This window comes from Lathyrus oleraceus, chromosome 3 (genome assembly GCF_024323335.1).
Source record: "Lathyrus oleraceus cultivar Zhongwan6 chromosome 3, CAAS_Psat_ZW6_1.0, whole genome shotgun sequence".
In the NCBI taxonomy this organism is placed as follows: Eukaryota; Viridiplantae; Streptophyta; class Magnoliopsida; order Fabales; family Fabaceae; genus Lathyrus; species Lathyrus oleraceus.
Window position 1 is genome coordinate 323593298 of NC_066581.1, and position 20952 is coordinate 323614249.

The 20952-nt window shown below is 38.7% G+C and overlaps 1 protein-coding gene across 1 annotated transcript in view; it reads right to left on the reverse strand.

The window, feature by feature from the left end:
- The window catches only part of LOC127131086 (extensin-like), an 89025-nt gene extending 76268 nt beyond the window's left edge, over positions 1 to 12757 (reverse strand). The window contains exon 1 of the mRNA XM_051060024.1: positions 12023 to 12757. Within this exon, the coding sequence (XP_050915981.1) occupies positions 12023 to 12757 (735 nt within the window). The remainder of the gene's footprint in view (positions 1 to 12022) is intronic.
- Positions 12758 to 20952: the final 8195 nt, after the last annotated feature.

The following is a 20952-nucleotide window of genomic DNA, read 5'->3' on the forward strand; positions in this document are numbered from 1 at the left end:
TTAGAAGTGGAAGTGTCTGCAGCAGATCCAGTTAGTGCTTCAAAGCGTCAGTCTGGTGAATCCAACAATTTGAAGACTAATGATGATAATGAAGTACTTCGGTTAATAAAGAAGAGTGAGTTTAATGTGTTGGAGCAGCTGCTCCAAACCACCTCGAAGATTTCAGCAGTGTCTTTACTTATGAATTCAGAGAAGCACTGCAAAGAGTTCTAGAGCAAGCATTTGTGGAACATGATGTTACGGTGGATCAGTTTGATCATATTGTAGCTAACATCACTTCCTGCAACAATCTCAGCTTTTGTGATGAAGAACTCCCTGAGGAGGGTAGGGATCATAACTTGGCTTTGCATATCTCCATGAATTACAAAGATGACGCTTTATCCAATGTATTAGTTAACATCGGGTCTTCATTGAACGTGCTTCCAAAGTCAACTCTTTCAAAGTTGTCATATCAAGGAGCGCCCATGAGATATAGTGGTGTAATCGTCAAAGCTTTTGAAGGTTCGTGCAAGACAGTGATAGGTGAAGTGGACCTTCCGGAGAAGATAGGTCTGAGTGACTTCCAGATTACTTTTCAAGTAATGGATATCCGCCCAGCCTACAATTGTCTGTTGGGAAGGCCATGGATCCATGAGGCAAGAGTTGTTACCTCCATATTGCATCAGAAACTCAAATTTGTTAAGAATGGAAAATTAGTCATTATTGGTGGGGAAAAGGCGATGTTGGTTAGCCACCTGTCATATTTCTCTTACGTTGAAGCTGAGGATGAGGTTGGAATCTGTTCCAAGCCTTATCTATTGCTGTTGAAAAGAGAGTTGGGGAACCTATGTCCTCATTGAAAGATGCAAGGAAGATTGTTGAGGAAGGAAATGTGGATCAGTGGGGATGCATGGTAGAGGTCTCCGACAATAAGAACATGACCGGTATGGGTTTTCAACAAGGTTCATAAATTGCTAGATCAGAGGATATATAACTTAGCTTCCATAGCGGAGGGTTCATTCATGGCAATGAGCAACACTTAGTTGCAGTGCTAGAGGATAACGAAGAAGATGACTGCACCAATTTTGTGACGCATGGAAAGGCTTGCAACAATTGGACTGCTATTGATATTCCTATTATTTTGCATCGATCTAAGTAATTGCTTTTATTTGTTTTAAAAATCCTTCTCCTATGCCTAAGGGAGAAGTGAACATTGTTAGGCATTTCAAATTTGATCATCAATAAAATTAATTTTATTCATCCACATCTATGATGTTTTGTTTTTACTTTTTGCTTTATTCTGAAAATGGTAATCACAAAAAGCATAAATAAACAATATAATTGTCCATCTGCATAATGTTTGGTCACAAATTCACTTCTCTAAAATCAAAATATCAAATCATTATGCAGGTTGGTTTCTAACCCCATTGAATACAATGATCCTTCTCCTTCTCCAAATTTTGAATTCCCTGTGTTTGAGGCCGAGGAGGAAAGTGATGAAGAAATATCTGATGAATTGTCTCGTCTTCTTGAGCATGAAGGAAAAGCCATTCGACCATTCGAAGAGCAAACTGAGTTAGTCAACTTGGATTCCGAGGATGATGTGAAGGAAGTCAAGATTGGGTCTCGACTGTGTCCAGATGCGAAGAAGGGGTTGGTTAATCTTTTTCTAGAGTATTAAGATGTGTTTGCTTGGTCCTATCAAGACATGCCTGGTTTGGATTATGAGATTGTGGAGCATAGATTATCGTTGAAGCCAGAATGTCCGACAGTCAAGCAGAAGTTGAGAAGAACGCATCCTGATATGGTAGTGAAGATCAAAGAAGAAGTGCAAAAGCAGATTGATGCCGGTTTCCTTGTGATCGCTGAGTATCCGCAATGGGTGGTGTCATACCCCAATTTTGTCCAGGCATTTTTAAATTTTTATAAATTCAATTTCATTTCTCAGTTTGCATCATATGTACAGCATAACACGCATTTCATCATGAATAAACCATAAAATATCAGTTGGAATAAATTCTTGAAGATACAGACAATTTGGTTAAATCACTCCTCAAGTACGGACAAAATTAGCGGATAAAAAGTTTCAAAATCAAATTGCAGGCGTCAGTATTATTAATCTACGGTTTACGTAGTTTAATCGGATATGCTCGTTATATTTTTCGACGACTTCTTCAGCTGCATTTTAATCCGTCTGAGCCTGTTAACCGGTGAAAATTTATTTCAAAATTAAAAGAAACACTGTATTTTTTCAATAAATATATTTTACACTGATCATTTTAATGCACTCAATTTAATTTTTCGAAGAAATTTATGTCTGACTTCTATTTATAATTGATCACTAATTTTCTTGGTTCAATTACTCAACTAAAGTAATTAGAATTTATTTAAATTAAAATATTGATTAGAAATTTTATGAGTATATTTTCTTAAATAAATAATAATTGTTTGCAAAAATAATATATTCTGTGCATTAGGTTCCTTGTAATAATGGACAGCAGGCATTCCAATCCATATCCAAACGGTTACATAGAAAAAAAAAAAGATTTGTCTCTCTCTTCCATCACTACCTTCACTCCACTCACCTATCCTCTCTCACCAGCTGGCACGCGGTTACCACTCAGAGTGTAATAAAGAAAGAAATGAAAGCCAAAAGAAAAAAAAAACTCACTACTCAAGCACGCTCTCTCTCTGCTCTCACAGTAACCACCTCACTCTTTTACCTCTCTCAACATAAAAAACGAAAAAAGAGAAAGAAGAAAAGGCTTCTTCACTTCCCTTCCTCTTCTTCTCCACACCACAACCCCACTTCTTCAACCTCATCCACACCTCACAAAACCCACCGCCAAATCTTCCATCAATCAACGATTTCACAACATTTCCGTCAACACCACCACCGCACCACTGTTAAAACCTCTCCGACCGTTGCCGACGAAACTCACAAACTCTCTTCCATACAACGATTACACCCACTTCTTTATCGTCGCCGTCCTTCACGCCGGCGAACTCCGCCTCCCTGCGGAGACCGTGCCACATATCCTTCCGTCACCGCCGAACCCCCGCTTCTCCAACCACGAACCAATTACCTCCGTCTTGAACCGCTCACAAATTCCATTCTAAACATCTCTCCGTGTTTGTTCCCACTTCGGCTTCTTAGCTTTGACGGCATCCGCTTCACTACATCACCTTTCCTTCACAAACCAAACGACAACCTCCATGACTCACCTCGCGTGCTTCCTACATCATCGAAACAAAACAACCAACAAATCTGCGGATCCACCGTCAACCTGCGACGCCGCTTTGAACCGCCTTCTTCATTTTCCGGCTGTTCACGAATTGTAACTACTGTTGTTGGAACATCACCAATTTGGTTTGCTTTTCAATTTCTATCACTCATTATTGATTCTTGTTAATTTTGGATTGTTTTGTGTTGTTGAATTTTCTATGGTTTTGTTTAGAATGAAGGTTTAAGTTCATTACTGTGTTAAATCATTTGATATTTAGTTCTTGGATTTGTGGGAGCTAGTATAAATGCCATTTATAATCTGAAAGTGGGTTCATGGTAATGTTTGAATGTGTTAGATTTCAGTGGATATTTTGATAAATTGGAAGTTGCGTTGTTGGTATTTTTCTAATAGAGGAAGGAACAGTGAGAAGAGAGTAAGAAAGTTGGTGATTGTTTCGAATGCCGGAAGAGAGTCTTACTTGTTGTTTATTTCACCAAGAAGATTCACGTATGAGATAAAGAGAGAATTTATGTTACCACTTTTCATTATGTTTCTTCATATTTTTTTTAGGAATTTGAAAGTTTGAACATGATTATTAGTATTTGATATTTGAATATTATTATTTGGCTCTTTCTCACACTTTGTTCCCTTTTAATTTTTTTAATAAGATGATATACTTTCAAATTAGGTTGTGTTAATGGGTTAGGCTTAAAACTCAATTTTTTTCACCATACCCCATATGTTTGCTTGCACCCCTCTTCTATAATTTATGTTTTTCATCATGGTTATAAGTTTGATTAATTATTAAACATTGATGATTAATTTTCTTGTTGTTACTTTTTTTTCATAATTAGATAAATATTTTTCACCATTGATTCAATAATCTTTAAACCATTTTTGAAACCAAGTCAAATCATTTCATAATTCATTTTCAAACTAAGTTCTTTCAATCTTTTTTCATAAACAAGACCTTGGCGATTCATTTAAAATTCGATTAATTCAAATAAATTCGAATCTGAATCATTTTTGGCAATACACTTCCAAAAAAATTATGCTCTTACATGATTCATATACTTGTGGATGAAAATGAGTATAGCAAGCGTACGCTTCACTATCTCTCGATAATTCGAATAATTGGCGTCCGCCATATTGTTCGAATTTTCGTCATTTAATCAAAATCCTAAAAACTTACAAATACAAATCATCTTCCTAAATTAATGTAATAATATATCTTCTTTTATAAACTTTGGATGAAAAAGAGTACAGTAAGCGTTCGCTTCACTGTTTCTCAAGTACTCGAACGATTGGCGCACGCCATATTGCTCGAATTCTTATCATAAAATTAAAACATTAATCGCACAATACCCAAATCGTTTCTTCCAGATTAATATAATTTCTAAAACATTTTTATAAATTAAACTTCGGATGATAAAAGATGGGAGGCGTTCGCCTCACCATCTCTCGATTATTTGAATAATTGGCGCTCGCCATATTACACAAATCATCGACTTCCGATTAATACATTTTAATTAAACTTGGATAAAGGAATAAGTGGCGCACGCCTCATTATTCTTTGAATAAGCAAGTAGGAGGCGTACGCCTCACTACCGTGCATATTCGGCATCCGCAAACAAACTTTTCAATAATACTTAAACGAAAAGGGAGTAGAAGGTGTTCGCCTTATTATTCTTCAAAAGAATTGAACGATTGGTGTGCACCATATTGCTCAATCTTTTGTCGTTCTTCAAAAATATCAAACATACTAAATCCAATTTCTCGCCCTCGTGCGATCACAACCAATCAAACAAAACACCTAACATATTAATTCAACTCGTCACCCCCGTGTGACCAAAACTCTTTTCAGAAAGAACACTATTTAATCCTTTCTAATGCGCATAACAAACCAATGCTTAAGCCTCCGCCGAGAGTAGACAAGCCAACGTTTAGCCTTTAGAACACAATCTAAACAGTTGTTCGGTAAAAGACATCAACCAACCGTAGTTCCCCGAACTACGAATGCTCTTATTTCCTTATTGTACCATAAGGATACGTAGGCAGAAGATTGTTGTATCTTCGCGAGCACACTAATAAAAAACCTCCCTTTCCCCCTTCTGAGGTTCTCATCCATCTCTTTTCAATATTTTAAATTACTCAAAGAAAACAAACAACATTAACTAACATTCAAATCGCAAATTAAACTAAAAGGTTCCCGTTGAGTACAATGGACGTGAGGGGTGCTAATACCTTCCCCTTGCGTGTCGACTCCCGAACCCGAATATGGTTGCGATGATCATTATTCTATTTTTCAAAGGTTTTATCGATATTTTCCTATTCCTTCATTGGGATAAATAAAGTTCGGTGGCGACTCTGTTCGAACATAATTTTTTCCGTGACCATCGTGAGGAATCGTATTTTTCGAGATGCGACAGATGGCGACTCCACTGGGGAAATTTAGCTCCAAGCTAGAGAGAGTCAAGCCTAATTTAGTTCAAATTGCTATGAATGTTAAAATATTGTTTTCTTCCTTATTGCTTCTTTATATCTTGTTGTATTATTTAGGCTATATGATTTATCCTGCTATTATATTGGGTGGTCTATGGTGCTTGATACATGTTGTGAGATAAGCTCCCTACCCGAGCTTTGAGAAGAACTTAGAACCTGGAGTTGTGTAGTATTGAACCGAGGGGTGTACACCTCACTGGGATAATACGAGAACTCCACCTAGAGTAGATCTGTTCAGAATTTCCATCATAATATGGCTAGCCCATTATTGCAAGGAAACGTCGAACATGGTCCGTGACTCTGGGAACCTCATCTTAAATTGGGGTCTGTCTTCATGATTGGCGATCGTGTAGTATTGAACCGAAGGGTCTATACCCTGTTCGAACAACATTGTGCCTGTGCCAAAGAAAGATGGAAAAGTCCGCATGTGTGTTGATTATAGAGATTTGAATAAAGCCATACCGAAAGATGATTTCCCTCTACCACACATTGATATGTTGGTAGACAATACTGCTAAATTCAAGGTCTTTTCGTTTATGGATGGATTTTCCGGATGTAATCAGATCAAGATGGCACCCGAAGATATGGATAAGACCATATTCATTACACCTTAGGGAACATTCTGTTATAGAGTGATGCCTTTCGGTTTGAAGAATGCTGGTGCAACTTGCGAAAGAGCAATGACTACTCTTTTTCATGATATGATGCATAAAGAGATTGAAGTTTATGTCGATGACATGATTTCCAAATAGATTGATGAAGATGAACATGTTGAGCATTTATTGAAACTTTTCCAACATTTGAGGAAGTATAAACTTCGCTTGAATCCCGATAATTGTACTTTTGGTGTTCGTTCTGGTAAGTTGTTGGGTTTTATTGTCAGCGAGAAGGGTATTGAGGTTGATTCTGCCAAGGTCAAAGCAATACAAGAGATGTCTGCACCCAAAACTGAGAAGCAAGTCAGAGATTTTCTCGGCCGCTTGAATTATATCTCGAGATTCATTTCACACATGACTGCCACATGTGCGCCTATATTCAAGCTTCTTCGGAAAGATCAGTCTTGTGATTGGACCGAAGACTTCCAGAAAGCTTTTGATAGTATCAAGGAATATCTGCTTGAACCTCCGATTTTGTCTCCACCTGTTGAAGGAAAACCATTGATTATATATTTGACTGTGCTTGAAGATAGTATGGGTTGTGTTCTTCGTCAGCAAGATGAGACTAGAAAGAAAGAATTTGCAATTTACTACCTCAGTAAAAAGTCCACTGACTATGAGACTCGATATTCTATGCTAGAGAAGACTTGTTGCATATTGGCTTCGGTTGCTAAGCGGTTGCGTCAGTATATGTTGAATCATACTACTTGGTTGATATCCAAAATGGATCCAATCAAGTATATTTTTGAGAAGCCTGCTTTAACTGGGAGGATTGCCCGTTGGTAGATGTTGTTATCAGAGTATGATATCGAATATCGATCTCAGAAAGCAATCAAAGGTAGTGTATTGGCTGACCATTTGGCTCACCAACCAATTGAAGATTACCAGTCAGTGCAGTATGATTTTCCTGATGAAGAGATCTTGTACTTAAAGATGAAAGATTATGATGAACCATTGCTTGAAGAAGGGCCATAACCTGGTTCCCGTTGGGTCATGGTATTTGATAGAGCTATTAATCAATATGGTAATGGTATTGGGGAAGTGATTATTACTCCTCAAGGCACGCATTTTCCGTTTACAGCTAGATTGACTTTCAAGTGTACAAATAATATGGCAGAATATGAAGCTTGCATTATGGGGCTCGAAGAGGCCATTGATCTCACAATCAAGCATTTAGATGTCTTTGGAGATTTAACTTTGGTTGTGAACCAGATCAAAGGTGAATGGGAGACGAATCAACCCGGTTTGATACCGTATAAAGATTATGCGAGGAGGATTTCAACTTTCTTTACAAAGGTTGAATTTCATCATATCCCTCGAGATGAAAACCGGATGGCAGATGCTGTTGCAACATTGGAGTCAATGATTGTAGTGAAGTATTGGAATGAGGTTCCCAATTTGATTGTGATGCGTCTTAATAGGCTGGCTCATGTGTTTGCTGTTGAAAAGGTCAAAGACGAAAAGCTGTGGTATTATGACATCAAGTGTTTCCTCCAAAGTCAGATTTACCCGCCTGGGGCATCTTTGAAAGATAAGAAGACTTTGAGAAGATTAGCCGGCAACTTCTACCTGAATGGTGATGTGCTGTATAAGAGAAACTTCGATATGATTCTGCTCAGATGTGTGGATAGACACGAAGCAAGCCTATTGATGATTGAAGCCCATGAAGGTTCCGTTGGTACTCATTCCAATGGACATGCAATGGCAAAGAAGATGTTGTGAGCAGGTTACTATTGGCTGACAATGGAATCTGACCGTTGCAAGTTTGTGAAGAAATGCCGCAAGTGTCAAATATATGCAGATAAGATTCATGTTCCTTCGACACTGTTGAACGCCATTTCCTCCCCATGGCCCTTCTCCATGTGGGGAATTGATATGATTGGCATGATTGAGCCCAAAGCGTCAAATGGACATCGTTTCATTCTGGTGGCAATTGACTACTTCACAAAATGGGTTGAGGCGGCGTCGTATGCGAATGTAACCAAGCAAGTGGTTGTAAGGTTTATCAAGAATCAAATCATATGTCGATATGGTGTGCCAAGTAAGATCATTACTGATAATGGTTCGAACTTGAATAATAATATGATGGAAGCTCTTTGTAAGGACTTCAAGATTGCACATCATAATTCTTCTCCCTACATACCTAAGATGAATGGGGTTGTTGAAGCTGCAAACAAGAACATCAAGAAGATCATTCAGAAGATAGTAGCGACGTATAAGGATTGGCATGAGATGCTCCCATTTTCTTTACACGGGTATCATACATCTATCCGCACTTCAACAGGGGAAACCCCCTCTCTCTTGCATATGGTATGGAAGCAGTGCTCCCCGTAGAGGTTGAGATTCCTTCATTGTGTGTCTTGATGGAAGCAAAGTTAACTGAGGCTGAATGGTGTCAGACCAGGTATGATCCAAGTTCCAAATGAAAAAGTGTCCAACATCAAAGTTGTTCCCCTTGATCTAAGCTTTCCAAAGAGTCCTATTTCATGCATTTTGGATGAGGTTTGTTAGGGCTGCGCATGGTCTTAACAGGTTTGCATCAAGTGGAAAAATGAAATGTCTAAAACTTCACATTGCATTACCTTGCCATTCAAGCATCATTTGAACTTCGGTACAGTTGGAATTGGATCAAAATGGATTGCTTCATGAGCTTGTACACGCCCATGCAAGCTTGTGCATGACATTGCCAAATTTAGCAAAATTTCAAGTGTGCAATTATCAATCCCAAATGCTATAATTACATGACCTCTGAGCTCATTTCAAACACACCTTGCGCGCCAGCTTTGCCCCCTCTTTTCAAACCCTCATAATTCAAAGGAAAACTTGAGAATTTTCAACTTGAAAATTGAGTTTGAATCTCACTGTTTGGAGATTCAAAAACTCCAGGATCCAAAGCTTTGTTCCATTGCTAAACCACTTCTGCAAGCTCCTCGAGTGTGATCAAGTCAAGTTTGAAGCAAGCAAGATCCAGTTCTGCACAGCATTGAACGTATTTTTCAGAAATCTTTTTCTCTTCGATTCTCACTCAGTTCTCATCAATTATCTTAGATCTTTGGTTGTCTGAAGTCCTACCAATATAGGCAAGAAGATTGAGTTGCTTTGAGGTCAAATCGAAGCAACTCAGTTGACACACCTCAAAGTTCAACTCCTCATATCTTTATATATATGTGGAGTTAGTTAAAATTGAGGTCAGATTCGTGCTCTACGCCATTTTTTCTTTCAGATCATGTCCTCCTTTTTCATTTATGTGATGGTGATGACTGAACCAGTTCGGTGAGCCTCGCCTGAGAAGGTGACCGGAGTTTCAGTGTCGGTGGTGTGCTGGACAGGTTCTGAGCCATTGATCTTGTTTAAAATATTTTAATCTCACATGTTGGTTTTGATTACCATTCTTGTGACGCATTGAATTAAGTCCATGGTGGAAAGCGCACTAAAAACCACTTGATCTGCCACCTCAATTAATGAGGGAGATCAAGTGGTCCACGTTTTTTCTGATTCTGTGAATTTCATTTAATTTACTTTATTTTCATTAATTCATATTAATTTTAATATTGATCCAAAAAGTATGAGAGTTTCACCAAAAAAATTTAAATAAAATCCTCTTTCATATTTTGAATTAAAAATATTTCTTGGATCATTATTAATATTTTTCATGATTTAATTGATTTTGCGAATATTTTTAATTGTTTAAAATACTTTTAAGTCTCCAAAAATTCTGAAATTTTTTCTCCAAGGTCCTTTGACCTATGATAAATCTCATGGCCATTTCTTTGGTGTTTTGATGAGATTTTAGGAATTTGACAAACCATATTTAATTTAATGCATTATTTTTAGTATTTTTAAATTGAATAAGTGCCAAATAATTGTGTTGAGCCATTTTGATTGTTCGTATAAGTTTAACTTGTGTTGTTGGGCCTTGGTCAAGGTTGATTTGACTTTGTTAGGTTAAGATCATTGGATTTAGGGGATTGATTGGAATGTACATTCCATCTCCCAAAATGAATGAATGATCTTAATTTGGTAAAATCCTCCTTTGTCTAATTTGAGTTTTAATCCATTCCCCTCCCTCTTCATCTAATTCCCCTTCTTTATGCATCCATTTCATTTGACCTATGATATCTCAACATCCTAAGGCTAGTTAATTGCAAAATCAACATAAGTATGGAGGAGATTAGGCCACCTCTTTTGCATATTCTTTTTGTGTGTGGTATGTTTCATGAGCATAGTCCATTATGAAGGTAGAGAATAATAAGAAAGGGGGTTTGAATTGTTTTGGAAATAAAAACTTTTTTAGAAATCAGACACACACAGAATAAAAAGTAAATGACACAGAATTTTCTACTGGTTTGCCTGAAATTCAAAGCTACTCCAGTCCACCCGGCCAAGGTGATTTCACCTTCAAAAAGGACTTAATCCACTAATCTTGAAAGATTACACAACCAATCGTCTAAGAGAATAATCCCTTAGCTCTCTCAAGTATTCAGACTACACAGAGTCACTTGAGGAAGTATTTTAAGCAAAAGTATGAATTATAATGTAATGTGCTTCTAACAAACAAGCAAGAATTACATAATTATAAGAATAATAGTTTTTCGTGTAAGATCAGCAGCTCGTGAAAGATAAGAAAGAGTGATTGAGAGTTTTCGTATTCTTGTGTGTCTCTGGTGTATCTTCTTGTGAAGTATTCAGTCCTTTATATAGGCGTTGAGAAGGACCGTTGGAGTGATGACAAGATCTTGGTCATTGAAGAATGTTTATTGTCATTACTCTCCTTTTTTCTTTCTAAAACAGTTTTGTGCGCCTCATTATTTCCTTCTAGAAATACTTTCTTTCCAAAACCAGATTTTTTTTCGGTTACATGTTCTGAACTGGTGAATCTGTATCAGAGTCTCGGTAGATCAGAGTTTAACGTCAGAGGTTGATGATATCTGACCACATTTTTGTTTCATCCTTTGTTATCATCAAAATCTTAGAGATATATTGTAGAACCAACTTTGTTCTTACAATCTCCCTCTTTTTTATGATGACAAAACAATACAGAGAAGAGGTGGAACAATACAAAATTATTTCAAAATAGATAGAAAGGGGAACTCCCCCTGAGTTAGATCCTTGGATTAATCAGAAGTTCTTACCGAACCTTCCTTGGTTTAGTGCTTTAGCTACTTTCCTGCATATCTTAAGTCATTAGTTGTAATAATTTTTAATAATGTTTGCAGTGCTTTGAGAGGATTTAGTTATGTTTCCATCAGAGTTGTTTTAGTTCTCCCCCTTTTTTTCAGAATCAAAAAGACATAGCAAAAAGATGATATTAATAAGGATAGCAGTTACAGATAAGCAGCACATATGGCAGATATAAAAGAGCAAAAAGAAAACATCAAAACAGAGAAAGCAACAAGCAAAAAGCCTAGGTGCCTAAGGGTTTGGTGCAGGAGGCATCCGTTCCCCAGCTTCTCTGGCTAAGCGCTCTTGAAGTCTAATAACAACGTCTCTGATAAAGTCGTTGCGGACTTGTTCAGAGAGGCCTTTCAGTTTGAAGGCTTCAGAGGTCATCCAACTTATTACTTTGTTCCAGTGGATCCTTACAGCAGAGGGATCATCACTGAATGCAAAATTGATGGTCAGAGACTTGACCTTCTCGACTGAAGACTCTGCAAAAACTTGGATTGCTTCTTCAAGGGTAAGAAGGGTAGTTTCTAGTTCAGTGGCAGAGGGTGGAGAGGGTGAGTTTGGGGCACTGAGGTTGAGTGTGGGAGTGATGGAGGCAGCGGAAGTGATGGGTGGTGCAATATCAGAGGGTGACTGTGTTGTTTGTTCAGGTTCTGGGTGTGGTTCAGATGATGGTTGGGTTGGTTGTGGTTCAGAGTGGATTGGTTGTTGTGCAGGTGGTGGTGTTAGTTCAGATGTGGTGGGATTTGGATGTTCAGGAGGTGGGGAAGTGACTTTTGGTTTAGGTTCAGAGTGTGATGGTTGTTGAGAGGCCAGAGCACGGGCTTGTAGCTGAGCCAGAGTGGGGGATTGGTGGTCAGATGGTTCGGTGTCGGAGGAGAGTTCGTAGTATGGTGGGGATTGTGGAGATGGTGATAATGATGGTGAAGTGGTTTCATTCAGCATTTCTTCTTCTGAAACGGGTAGTGTGATGGTAGCTAGGTTAAATTTAAGTGAGGGTGGGTTAGAGGTTATGGTGGTTGAGGGAGGAGTATCAGAGGTGGTGTATATAGGGGTGGTTTGGGGAAGAGAAGAAGCAAGAGGTTTTATTTTAACAGAGCGAGAGAGAGGTATAGACTTACTTGGAGAGCCAGCCAGAGGGATTGGAGGTCTTGACCCAGAGGATTCTCCCAACCTTGCTTTCTTCGCCTTCTTGGACTTCTCAAAGGGCTCTCGCATCCTCTTCATGAAGTTAGGTGGATGCTCAGGAATCTAGTCCACTATGAAGTCAGAGATATCCACCCCTTGATTGGCAAGGTCCTGTAGATAGTAGGCTATTACCTCTAGAGGTCAATCTTGGAGAGCAGGTAGAGTTCGGAATCTCCCTCTGATCTCTGAGTGCTTCCCAGGAGGTATCAAGTGTTGGTTTGGCTCTGACTTGATCAATGATTCCCATGCTCTTCATCTTCCGAGCATTCAGCGGTCTTCCAGTGTCAATGGTGACATCTTCCATGAGTCTGAACTGAATCAGGTGATCCACTAAGTCGCTCTCAACCAATATATCTGATATGAGTCTCCCCAGAGGGATGTAGTTCCTTGTCTTCATGTTGTTTCTGGTGTCTTTGATTGAGTCTCTGAGGTACTTGAAGAGGAGTGCAGGTAGACACGGTTTCAGACCCTTGTGAATGTAGTACACGATACACTTCTGATCTGTGTTGATGTAGTCATAAGAGTTTGAAGTAGAGCGATGATGAATGGTGCCTAAGATGATCTTCAACCAGACTCGGAGGTTCTGATGTAGCTCCTTGTTCCTTGAATGCTTGCCTTCAGCACTCTGTTGGAAGATGGTAGGGTTGATTTCCTAGGATAAGTATTTTTCCCTAGGGTTTATGTTGTAGATGTGTATGCCTCATGTCTTCTCCATGTTCAGAAGGGAGGCAATAGATTTCTCTGTGATGACTATCTTGACTCCCAGAACATAGGAGACAATGTAGTGATCATCTGAGTCTGCAAAACGCCAGAACTCCTTCACCAGATTAGTGTATACAGGACCAAAGAGGTGTTGAAAGTAGGTTTCCCACCCTTGCATTCTTAATTCTTCAGTAAGGTCGACGCCATTTCTCTTCATGTTTTCAAAATCAACTAACGATTCACAGAGAACTTCAAGCTTCTCAAAGGGAGATGCTAGATGGATGTGGGGCTCACGATCAAGGATATGGGGTTCCCTATAGATTGGGATTGAGACGACGCCGGTGGTTGTTGTAGTTTGTTGACTAGAAATAGGTGTTTGCTCCATTGAGTTCATTTGTTGGGAGAAGTTTTTAAACGGGTTGTTGCTGAGAATCCATGAAGAACAGTTGAAGATGATGTTGAAGGATTGAATAACTTGATGAAAAATTGCATATATCTTTGAAGGAGATGAAGAACTGAGAGAAGGAGGGTTTTGTGAGGTCGTGAGTGTAAAGTGTGCTAGTGGAGTATGTGAAATGAATTTATACACAATAGGATGCATGCAAAACAACAACAAGATGAGTGTTTAACTGTTAAGAAATTTAATGCAACACGTTAACCAAGTAAGCACGTTTGGAGGAGAATGATTACGGCCCGTGATAGAGGTCTAATCCCCAAATCAGCACACTGCTCAAGGAGATATCAAGAGTCTGTCTCTTGATTTCTGCTAGACAAATGTCTAGAAGTTCCAAGGTCAGACGCAAGATGTACCACGTGTTACTTTATCTTATCTTCAGGAATACCAAAGGGTTGGATCTTGAGGATTTCTGACTCATATGACTTCTAACTGGTAGTAGCATCAGAGTCAGATACAGATTCCAGGTGTTTACTTCAGAGTCTTATTTTGCTATTTCAGAGGCACATTTTATTTTGGACAATTTTGAATGTTTAAATTTTTCAAGATAAAAAAGAATCTATCTTCAGCCAGGGGTTTGGTAAAAATGCCAGCCCATTGATGGTCTCTATTAATAAATTTTAAAGTGATTACCCCTTTCTGAACATAGTCTCTAATGAAATGATGTTTTATTTCTATGTGCTTAGTTCTGGAATGCAAAATAGGATTCTTACTTAAATAGATGGCAGCAGTATTGTCATAGAAAATAGGAATGTTACTCTCAAAAATCAGAAGGTCTTCAAGTTGATTCTTCATCCAGAGCATCTGAGTAGTGCATAGTGATGCTGATATATATTCTGCTTCTGAAGTGGACAGAGTTATGGTTGATTGTCTTTTGCTGGCCCAGGATATCAGATTCTTTCCTAAGAACTAATAGTTCCCAAATGTACTTTTACGTTCCATTCTGTCCTCTGCGTAATCTGCATCACAATAACCAGAAAGTCTATACTCTGATGTTTTCTCATACATCAAGCCCAGGTTAGGTGTTCCTTTCAGATACCTGAGTATTCTTTTAATAACTATTAAATGAGATTCTCTAGGATCTGATTGGAATCTGGCACAGAGACATACACTAAACAGAATATCAGGACGTGTAGCAGTCAAATAGAGAAGAGAGCCTATCATACCACGATAGAGCTTCTGACAAACCTTCTGGCTAGTTTCTTCTTTTTCTAGAATGCAGGTTAGATGCATAGGTGTCTTACCAGGTTTCCATTAAGCCATTTCGAATTTCTTCAGAATGTCTTTTATGTATTTACTTTGATAAAAGTAGGTAGCTTCTGAAGCTTAATTGATTTGAATCCCTAGAAAGAACTTTAGTTCTTGCATTAAGCTCATTTCAGATTATGCCTGCATTAGCTCAGAGAATTCTTGATATACAAAAGGGTTAGCTGAACCAAAAATAATGTCATCAACATGTATCGGGCATATCATGAGATCATTTCTAATGTTTTTACAGAAGAGCGTAGAGTCAACCTTTCCTCTAATAAATTCATGTTCCAGAAGGAAGTTACTTAATCTATCATACCAAGCTTTAGGAGCTTCTTTTAAACCTTATAGTGATTTCTTGAGTTTAAAAACGTGTTTTGGACATTTAGAGTTTTCAAAACCTGGAGGTTGATTGACATAAACTTCTTCTGATATATAACCATTAAGAAATGAACTCTTGACATCCATTTGATATAGTTTGATAGAATGATTTACAGTAAATGAAACAAGTAAGCGAATAGATTCTAACATAGCGACTGGGGCAAAGGTTTCGTTGTAGTCAATACCTTTTTGTTGATTGTACCCTTGTGCCACCAATCGTGCTTTATTTCTGACTACTTCTCCCTTTTCGTTCAGTTTATTTCTGAACACCCATTTGGTTCCAATAATATGAGTTCCTTTAGGCTTTGTAACAAGATCCCATACGTCATTCTTTGAGAATTGATCTAGCTATTCTTTCATAGCTAGAACCCATTTGTTGTTTTGAAGTGCCTCATCATATGAAGTAGGCTCAATCAGAGATATTAGTCCTAGAGGAATTTCTTCAGATACTTTGAATGTTGACTTAGTTCTGATAGGTTCATCCTTGTTTCCCAGAATCAAATCTTCAGAGATATTGGGGCAACTTCTTAATTTCTTCTGGATAGTAGAGGCTTCAGTTGCATCTGGACTTTGTTTATCAGATACTTCTGGTGCTTTAGTCTTTTCGTCAGAGCCTGCAAGAGTAATCTCCAGATCTACAAGTTTCTCAACTAGCTTTGACTTTTCAGGGTCAAGCTTATCATTAAATCTAACATGGATTGATTCTTCCATAATTTTTGGTTTATGTGTTGTATACTATGTAGCCTTTAGAGCGTTTTGAGTACCCTAACATAATACCTTTTTGTGGTTTTGAATCAAACTTGTTTAGATGTTCTTTAGTATTGAGAATAAAGCAAGAGCATCCAAAAGGATTAAAACAAGAAATGTTGGGTTTTCTTCCCTTACACAGTTCATAGGGAGTCATCTCCAAAATAGGTCTTATAGAGATTCTATTCTGAATATAACACGACGTATTTACTGCTTCAGCTCAAAAGTGCTTAGCCACATTTGTTTCATTGATCATGGTCCTGGCCATCTCTTGGAGTATCTTATTCTTCCTTTCTACAACTCCATTTTGTTGTGGAGTTCTAGGACGGGAGAAATCATGGGATGTTCCATTAGAATCAATTAGTTCCTCAAAAAAATTATTTTCAAATTCTCCACAATGATCACTTCTGACTCTGATGATTTTAGAGTCAAATTCGTTTTGCACTTTGGAAAAGAAGCTAGTGAATACAGAGTCAGACTCACTCTTGTGCTTTAGGAATTTTACCCATGTACAATGTAACACCCAGAATATTGTTAGATTAATTTAAATATTATTTTAATATGATTATTTGAAGGTAAAATGAATTATTAAATAATATTGGGAATTATTATTATTATTATAGATGTTATTTATTTTAATAATAATTAAATAAATAAAATAAATGGAATATGAAGAGTGGAAGGGTAAAAGTGGAAATGGATAAAAGAGGCCAAGGTGAGAACTCAGAGTGTTTTCACGTATTTTTGCCTCAGAGTCAGAGAAAGGGAGAAACGCTGAAGAGAAAGAGAAGGAAGAGGAAAAGGCCAAAGATTGCTCAGAACTTCCTTCAATCCAAAGAGGTAAGGGGTCTGAACCTTATTAAACGATAATATGCGAGCAAATTCATGATATACGTTGGATTGTTGATGGATTTTGGGGATTTTAGGGAGATTGGGAAAGTTTGGGGTTTTGATGGAAATTCTCCGATCTGTGAGTTTTGTTGAGTTATATGCTTAGAAGCCCGCGCGTCCACTGTTTCCGCACTTAAAATCTTATTTATGCACATAACAGCCAAATGACGTTCGCCATTATGCCTTTGGCGCTCGCCATTTGGGCTTTTTTCCAGAATAAGAGCGTTTAACGCTAATGGCGTTCGCCATTAGCCTAATGGCGTTCGCCATATCAGTTTGACGGACAGTTTTTCCAGAATAAGAGCGTTTAACGCTAATGGTGTTCGCCATTAGCCTAATGGCGTTCGCCATATCAGTTTGACGGACAGTTTTTCCAGAATAAGAGCGTTTAACGCTAATGGCGTTCGCCATTAGCCTAATGGCGTTCGCCATATCAGTTTGACGGACAGCTTTCGCGTTTTAAACTCCCAGATGTGATATCGTTGTAATGTTGTTGTTGTTTTGTTGAGTTGTATGTCATGCTATTAATGATGATGATAACATGACTATATGATGCTGTTGTTGCTATGTTGATTATGATGCATGTTTGGTGTGCATGCATTCATGAAAGGCCGATGCCTAGTGATGAACGGACTGAGTTCCAATGATGTTGTTGACTCCGGGCTTGTGGAGAGGCTTGGTTCCTTGCGGGGAACTCGGATTCTATGGTGATGAATCTGGGAGTGGTGATCCTGTAGTTGGTCACAAAATGGGTATACCGAGTCGTGTTGAGTCATGCATGGGTGTGTGCATTGCATTTGATATGTTGTTTTGTTGATGTTCATGAGTATGTTGATTATGATGATTATGATGAGCTGTGTTGGCATATGTGAAATATATTTATGTTTATATTTCTGTCGTTATATTATTATTTAATAATGTAATTCTCACCCCTTCTGCATGTGTTTATGTTCATCTATGATGAGCAATGTGCAGATAAAGAGGAGTAGCTATTGTTGAGGTTTGAAGAATAAGTGTAGAGTTATTCTACAGAGTCGAGTCAAATGCTCTGGTCATGTGACACCGGGGTTATGGGATTCGATAGATAATTGGTTATTATTTACGTTGTTTATGATGACTAATATGTTGAGATGCTTTGTTGAAATAATGTTGAAACATTATTATGAATTGTTATATGATGAATGATAATATTTGTGTTGTTGTCCGCTGCGAAGTTTTAATAAAATAAATAATATGTTTTATGTTGTGATGCGATAAGTGTTATGTTGTAAGAAATGTAAACTCTTCTACATGTTGTACTCTGATAATTTATTTAAATATGTCGTTTGGGTAGAAGGGTGTTACATTAGTGGTATCAGAGCATAGTCAGTCCAGTCGAGTCATAATGTGATGTTTTCCCTGTTGGTCGATTAGTGTAAATGACACTGTCGATATTTAACGGTGGTGGTTGTGTTGTGCAGAGTATGGCTGGAGAAAATGACCGTGCGATTGCTGAGGCTTTGGCTGCTATGGCGCAGGCTATGCAGGCGCAGCAGAATCCGCCGGTCGACGAGTTTAAGAATTTGGGAAGGTTTCTGAAGAATAACCCTCCTACATTCAAAGGGCGCTATGATCCAGATGGTGCTCAGATTTGGCTGAGGGAAATTGAGAAGATTTTCCGGGTGATGACGTGTACTGAAGCACAGAAGGTGCAGTTTGGTACGCATATGTTATCTGAAGAGGCTGAAAACTGGTGGGATAACACTCGCCAGAGAATTGAAGTACCAGGTGCTGAGATGACTTGGGAAAGGTTCAAGACGGTCTTTCTGGAGAAATATTTTCCTGCTGATGTGCGATGTAAGAAGGAGATGGAATTTCTAGAACTGAAGCAGGGTAACATGTCTGTTGCTGATTACGCTTCGAAGTTTGAGGAGCTGGTGCAGTATTGTCCTCATTATAATGATGCTGATGCTGAGGAATCCAAGTGTGTCAAGTTTGAGAACGGGTTGCGTCCCGAGATCAAACAAGGCATTGGTTACCAGGAGATTCGTAGGTTTCCTACACTGGTTAATAAGTGCAGGATATTTGATGAAGATAGCAAGGCTAGGACTGCTCATTACAAGAGTCTTAGTGAGAAGAAGAATAAGGATCGTGGTAGTCCTTATGCATCTCCGAATGGTAAAGGTAAGCAGAAAGTAGTAGATGAGAAGAAGCCAAGTGGGGGAGGATCTCCCATAGCTGGTAAATGTTTCAAGTGTGGCGAGCCAGGCCACCGTGCTGATAGCTGTACCAAGAAAGTGCTGAGATGTTTCCGATGCGGTCAGGCTGGTCATAGAGTTACTGAATGTAAGGATGCTGGTCCGACATGTTTTAATTGTGGTGAGAAAGGCCATATCAGTTCGCAGTGCTCGAAACCGAAGAAGGCGGCTACTGCAGCTCATACTACTGGTAGGGTGTTTGCCCTGAGTGGGGCTGAAGCTCCTAAAGAAGATAATCTGATTAAAGGTACTTGCTTGATTAATAATGTTGAATTGCTTGCTATTGTTGACACTGGTGCTACTCATTCGTTTATTTCGTATGAGTGTGCGACCAGGATTGGTGTGATTATGTCGTCCCTAGGCGGAAGTATGGTGATAGATACTCCTGCTAATGGTTCTGTGAAGACTTCTGTTGTCTGTCGAGGTTGTCATTTGACGATCTTTGAGAGAGAGTTCGTGATTGATTTGGTGTGCTTACCCTTGCACCAAATTGATATTATTCTGGGAATGAATTGGCTAGAATTCTATGGCGTGTTTATCAACTGCTATAGGAAGACGGTGCGGTTTTCTGAAGTTGGTGAGAATGATGAGGCAAGATTTCTATCTGCTAGGCAGGTGGGGGATTTTGTGAAAGATGAAGCTCAGATATTCGCTTTATTTGCGTCTCTGCAAGCGGATAAGAAAGTGGTGAGTGTAGATTTGCCTGTTGTCTGTGAATTTCAGGATGTGTTTCCGGAGGATGTAAGTGATTTACCTCCAGAACGTGAAGTCGAATTTGCCATTGACTTAGTACCAGGTACGAGTCCAGTGTCGATGTCTCCTTATAGAATGTCGGCAACTGAATTAGTTGAATTGAAGAAGCAACTTGAAGAATTGCTTGAGAAGAAGTTTGTGCGTCCAAGTGTTTCTCCTTGGGGTGCACCAGTATTGTTAGTGAAGAAGAAAGAAGGTACGATGAGGTTGTGTGTCGATTATCGGCAGTTGAATAAGGTGACTATCAAGAATCGGTATCCATTGCCGAGGATTGATGATTTGATGGACCAGTTGGTTGGAGCTCATGTTTTCAGTAAGATTGATTTGCGGTCGGGTTATCATCAGATCCGAGTGAAGTCAGATGATATTGCGAAGACTGCTTTCCGTACGAGGTATGGTCATTATGAATACACTGTGATGCCGTTCGGTGTGTCTAATGCTCCAGGTGTGTTTATGGAATATATGAATCGTATATTTCATCCGTACCTTGATAATTTTGTTGTGGTGTTCATAGATGATATATTGATATATTCTAAGACGGAAGAAGAGCATGCAGGACATCTGAGAATTGTTTTGCAGGTGTTAAGAGAAAAGAAATTATATGCAAAGTTATCTAAATGTGAGTTCTGGTTGAAGGAAGTGAGTTTCCTTGGCCATGTGATTTCGAGTGGTGGGATTTCTGTTGATCCTGCTAAAGTTGATGCTGTATTACAGTGGGAGACTCCGAAGTCTGCTACTGAGATACGCAGTTTTCTGGGGTTAGCTGGTTATTATCGCAGATTTATTGAGGGCTTCTCTAAGTTGGCATTGCCGTTGACGCA